The sequence below is a fragment of the Gigantopelta aegis genome, chromosome 4, assembly GCF_016097555.1.
Source record: "Gigantopelta aegis isolate Gae_Host chromosome 4, Gae_host_genome, whole genome shotgun sequence".
Lineage (NCBI taxonomy): Eukaryota > Metazoa > Mollusca > Gastropoda > Neomphalida > Peltospiridae > Gigantopelta > Gigantopelta aegis.
The window spans coordinates 10,646,216-10,652,270 of NC_054702.1; the positions used below are offsets into that span (position 1 = coordinate 10,646,216).

The window sequence follows — 6,055 nt, forward strand, 5'->3', positions numbered from 1 at the left end:
ATTATATTCAAAAGAGTATCAAAATTGGAAAGTTTAAGATAGCAGTGAGATGAATTAGGAACCATAATTGTCTAATGCCTACTAGAATTTTTTCTTTGTACAACATATTTGTCAAGATTACATATAGGGTACATAACTATTATGAACCACACCAATAGTTACTTTGCATGTTAAAATTGTACTGTTTAACTTTTGTATTAAAGTTTTGCTTTTTGATCAGCTTCTCACAAACTATAAGTCCTAGGTCAATGAAATTTGGTTTATAGTTGCATCTGTGGGTGTTAATCAAAGTGCATATGAAAAGAATTAAAAATTATTTAAATAAAAATTTGTAATTAAAATACTTTTGCAATTAGCTTAACATTAACATTTTGCTTTTAGCTTTATTTCTCATAAACTGTAAGTCCTAGATTGATGATCTTGTTTTAAAGTTATTCCTATGGATGTGCATCACAGTGTATCTGAAAAGAATTTAAAAACAAATTAATTAAACGGTTTTTAATTAAAATATATTTGCTTTTTGCTCAACATTAAAGTTTTGCTTTAATGTTTTGTGTTTAGATCTGTTTCTCACAAACTGTAAGTTCTAAATCATTGAAATATTATCGTTATACCTATAGATGTTGATCACATTGCTTGTGACAAATTTTAAAAAATTAATTAAATATTTTAATTAACATACCTTTATGTTTAATGAGACATTTAATTGTGTGGAATTCTTGTTAAAAATCAAGATTAACAATGTACTATTTTTTAATCCAAATGCTACACTATGTTTAAATAGCCGATTCTAATTTGATTATCACAGAAAACCAATGCACGGTTGATACATCCCATATTAGAAATTCTGCCACATGTGACGTGTTGGTCTCCACAAGACAGTTTGCAGATCCTGACTAAAACAAGTAGACCTGATGGTTGGTATCTAGATGCATGCTTTTTTCTTTTTGTTCAAGATTACATACATGTAGTTATTCCTTGACACTGATTTGATGTTCATATGTGAAGTGTAGGTCTCCACAAGATAGTTTGCAAATTCTGACAAACACCAGTAAACCTAATGGTTGGTATCAAGCTATTTATTTACTTCTTCACTAGAAAATTGTTTTTACAAATGAGTGTAAGGTAAGGAGGGGGATTGGTTTGATAGCAAAGGTTTATGAAGTCAATTATAAAGAAAGCATGAAATGTACATTTGAATTTGCTTCCTTTAGATTCTGAGTGTTAACTTTTGTTAAAAACTTGAACATAAACTTAAAATTGTTTTATGGTAGACACTTGGAGGCTATATCTACTACGTATGATGCATCACTGACCAACATGATGGCTGATACTATTCCATATTTTGAACTTGTGCATAGTTTTTCATCTCTTTTGTAAAACTCTTGCACATTTGTTCATTGTTTAGATGAAGTGATAGACTTGACAGCTGTGGTAGCAGTATTCAGGATATGCTAACCGTTCGTGAACACCTGATATCATCACTGTTTTGACAGTGATTTATGAGTGCGTGTCATCACAGCTATATTTATTCCAATGAGATAGTTTTCAATTAGTAAACTAGTCTGGCAGTTCTCTTTGGCAGTGTAAGTAGTAAAGGATCTCCTTTGGAATGGCTGTCCTCTCTAAAGATGAGCTCGAGGCACTAGATAGAGATTCATGGAATCAATCACTATTTTGCCTGTAAGACTACATATGACATCCAATAGCCGATGATTAATTAATCAATGTGCTCCAGTGGTGTCATTAAACAAAACAAACAAACTGTACATACGATTATGGTTACCGTATATTGCCGTGTATTAGCAGACTCCTTGGATAAGCCGACCTCTTAGTTTGACCCTAATTATCTAGTACAAAATCATCGGCCATGTGTATAAGCCGAAGTCATCTTTTGTCCAGCTGTATGTTGTATCAATTTTAATAATACTGTCAACAAATAGATTTGTGCTTTTCTTGTTCGTTATATTTGTTTTCCCTTTAATTATTACAAACACGGTAATCGTGATCGCAATCAATGTGGCAATGCTAACATCAACCATGCCGTGAAAAATAATTTAGAACTGATAAAGCATAACAGAAAAATAAATAATTCAAGCTGTAACAACATATCACTACACACAAGTAATTAATTTATTCACTGGACAGCAAAAAGTAAAATCGTTGAGGCATGTTTAATCCCCCACCACACACACAGAAACAAAAGATCATGCGGTCCGTGACTGCAGCTGTATATAGTATGGTCATGTGACAATAGTGGGAGTAATTATTGTTCTGAAATTCATGTTATGTTTTTTCAGTCGGTAATGTTAATAATGAGCTTAATTTATTTATGACATCACTTTATATTTATGCACCCTCCCAACAAAACATTAATATTAAAAATATAATACTTGTTTGAAGAAAAAACACCGTTTTGTATCTTAAATTTGCTATATGAAAGACTGGTCCCAGCACAAGTCAAACAAAGCTGGCGGACAGTTGAAAAGAATACGTTTTTACCATTGAAATGACAATAAAACAAGTAATTTTTTATTATTATTCATCAAACTTATAATGCATTCAAGAACAAAAAACTGCATGATATTGCATGATGGGGTGTTTTATTTATACTGTACACAAATTATTGTTACATAATCTGTGAAAGGCTTAGGGTCTGATCAAAATTTATAAGTCACGATCGGGAGTATTTTCGATCGGAATTTTATACTCCAATTTGTTGCCTCCGTGTATAAGCCGACTCTCTTCTTTTGGAAAGTGTTTCTAGACTTCAAAAGTCGGCTAATACACGGCAATATACGGTAATGGTTTTGCCATTCATATTATGAGGAATCATGGCTTAAAAAGCTAAATCTCCTGTAGAGAGCTTGTACGTTGATATACACAAACCTTGTTTAGGTGCTAGTTATGCAAAGCTTTCTCTGCAAGCTGCTACCAAGATTAAATCATTGCTGAAACATCCTACACATACTGCAGTGTTTGTTAACAAATATATGAAGTTGTTTAATGCAAGCAAAATGCTATTCATACATTTGGTCTTTGCATTAAGCATTTTTTTGTCAATTTCCAAGATTGATTTATCAGACACTTTGGAAACTTCTTCATATTTTGTTTTACCACCTTGGTGTATTACACCACCTAACATTGTGTTTGATCTTGTGCATCTGAAGAAAGATAGTAGAGTAATGAATGAATGAATGAATGAATGTTTAACGACACCCCAGCAAGAAAAATACATCGGCTATTGGGTGTTAAACTATGGTCAATGCAAACAGTAAGTGATGATCAACATCAATATACAAATTCAACAGCTAAATAAAAACACAGTGTAAAGAACTGCAAAAATACAAATATCACAAATATATAAAATTTAAATTTAGAGTAAAAGGTCAGTATCACGTAAAAATTGTAAAACTAATTCTGGATGTGGCGTACCATCAGAGTACACTGACATTGCTCACACTGAGGTGGAGGATCCTTCTTGAAAATAAATTAATGGGTCAAGTAAGTATGACCGATGCGAGCACGACACAAGAGTATTTTATCCATCCTGCACTGTCTATAGGAGGACTGCCACTTTCCCAAGACTGGCTTGATAGCATGAAGCTTGTTCACAACCGCACCGTCCCAATCATGTTGCCAAGTCGAAAAGATAAATTCGTTGATATTATGTTTAAAATCAGTATACGGTACACCAACCCTGGCATGAGGCAAATCTAAAGCAGACTTGGCAGCTGAATCTGCCTCTTCATTACCCCTTATGCCAACATGGCTGGGCACCCAACAAAATACAATATGTTTATTGGCAATGGATAAAAAGACACACTTTCGTATCACCACCCCAATTAAGGGATGGTCCAGCTTCATATTGCACAAAGCTTGGAGACACGAAAGTGAGTCGGTATAAATAATAAATTTGGATGCACTAGAATCCTTTATTTCTTCCAAGGCTTTAATGACTGCCCAAACTTCAGCACTAAAGATCGATGCTGAGTCAGGCAATCTCATGGAAAGTTTTGTGTTTGATGGAAAAACTGTAGCACAAGCCATAGAATTCCCATCCCGTGATCCATCTGTATACACAGGAATGTAATCACGGTACTTGTCTTAATTTCCATGAAAAACTGTTTATACACAACAGCATCTGTACGATCTTTCTTCAGATGCGCCAGATCAAACACAATTTTAGGTGGTGTAATACACCAAGGTGGTAAAACAAAATATGAAGGAGTTACCAAAGTGTCAGTTACCGTAAATCAATGTTGGAAAGTGACAAAAAACGCTTAATGCGAAAACCAAATGTGCGAATAGCATTTGGCCTTGCATCAAACAACTTCATATATTTGTTATCAAACACCGCATTATGTATAGGATGATTTGGTAATGATTTAATCTTGGTGGCATACAGCAGAGAGAGAAAGCTTTGCACATCTAGCACCCAAACAAGGTTCATGTGCATCAACATACAAGCTCTCTACAGGAGATGTTCTAAATGCACCAAGACAAAGCCTAAGTCCCTGATTGTGTATAGGATCTAGCATCTGCAGGTAAGACTTGTGTGCTGACCCATACACAAGGCATCCATAATCAAGTTTGACCTCACGAGATCTATACAGAAGGAGCATAATCTTGCGGTCTGCACCCCATTCCGTATTACCAAGAACTTTTAAAATATTGAGAGCTTGTAAGCCATTCTTTTTAACATATTTGAGATGGGACACAAAAGATAGCTTTCTGTCAAATATAACCCCCAGAAATTTGGTCTCCTCCACAACTAGAATTGGATTTTTGTCCAAAAACAACTGTGGATCTAAGTGGAGACCTCTTTTCTGGCAGCTATGCATCCAAACCGTTTTTGCCTTTGAGAATCGAAAGCCATTGTCAGTTGCCCATTGTTGAAGTTTATTCAAACAAAGCTGCAACTTATGTTCAATGATACTCATATTTGACGATCTATAGCATATCTGAAAATCATCGACATATAATGAGCAATCCACACCAGGTGTTAAACACTGGGTGATGCTGTTAATTTTCACAGAAAATAAAGTTACAGACAGGATACTACCTTGAGGCACACTCATTTCCTGTGGGTGAATGTCGGACAAAGTCGACCCCACCTGGACTTTAAAAAATCTATCTCTTAAAAATTGAGATATAAAAACAGGAAGTCGACCTCTAAGGTCCATGACATGGAGATCGCTTAAAATCCCATACTTCCAAGTGGTATCGTAAGCTTTCTCCAAATCAAAAAACACTGAAACCAAGTGCTGATTATGTATGAAAGCTTACCTACAAAACGTTTCAAATCTAACGAGATGATCAACCATACTACGTCTAGATCTGAACCCACATTGCATGTTAGTAAGCAATTTGTGAGATTCAAGATACCAGACAAGTCTACGATTGATCATTCGTTCCATGGTTTTACAAATGCAACTTGTCAAAGCGATAGGACGATAACTAGTAGGATTGGTTGGATCCTTACCAGGCTTGGGAATAGGAATAATAATTGCTTTCCTCCAATCAGAAGGAAAGTCTCCAGACATCCAGATGTTATTAAAAATATTCAAAAGAACCATCAAAGATGATTCAGGTCAATCTTTTAATAACTGGTAATGAATTTCATCTGGTCCTACTGAAGTATCATGGGCTCAATGAAGAGCATCCTGCAATTCCTCCAAAGAGAAATGCCTGTTGTATACTTCAGCATTTTCAGATGAAAAAGTAATGGACTGCGTTTCAGCTTTAGTTCTGACAGATGTAAATGCATCTGTACTGAAAGCAGAAGATGAGTTATGAGCAAAGTTGTCTGCCAATGCATTGGCAATGTCACAGTGAGACGTGCCATCCATGTCCCAGTAGGTTCACGTTTGAACCTCTCAAGTAACCTGTTTCGCTCCTTGAATGCATCCTTGCACGTATCATTAAACCATGGTTTATTGAAATGCTTTGGTACTGCCGAAGTCTTAGAAATAGTTTCATCTGCAATGTCCTTCAAGATGGAAGTAAACAAAGACATGGGATCATCATCATCAGTAATGGCAAATTTGTTGCA

At 35.2% G+C, this 6,055-nt stretch overlaps 1 protein-coding gene across 1 annotated transcript in view; it reads left to right on the plus strand.

Annotated features, from left to right (window-relative positions):
• Positions 1–6,055, plus strand: part of LOC121372339 (E3 ubiquitin-protein ligase rnf213-alpha-like) — a 101,692-nt gene that overhangs the window by 79,633 nt on the left and 16,004 nt on the right. The window contains exon 30 of the mRNA XM_041498641.1: positions 809–917. Within this exon, the coding sequence (XP_041354575.1) occupies positions 809–917 (109 nt within the window). The remainder of the gene's footprint in view (positions 1–808; positions 918–6,055) is intronic.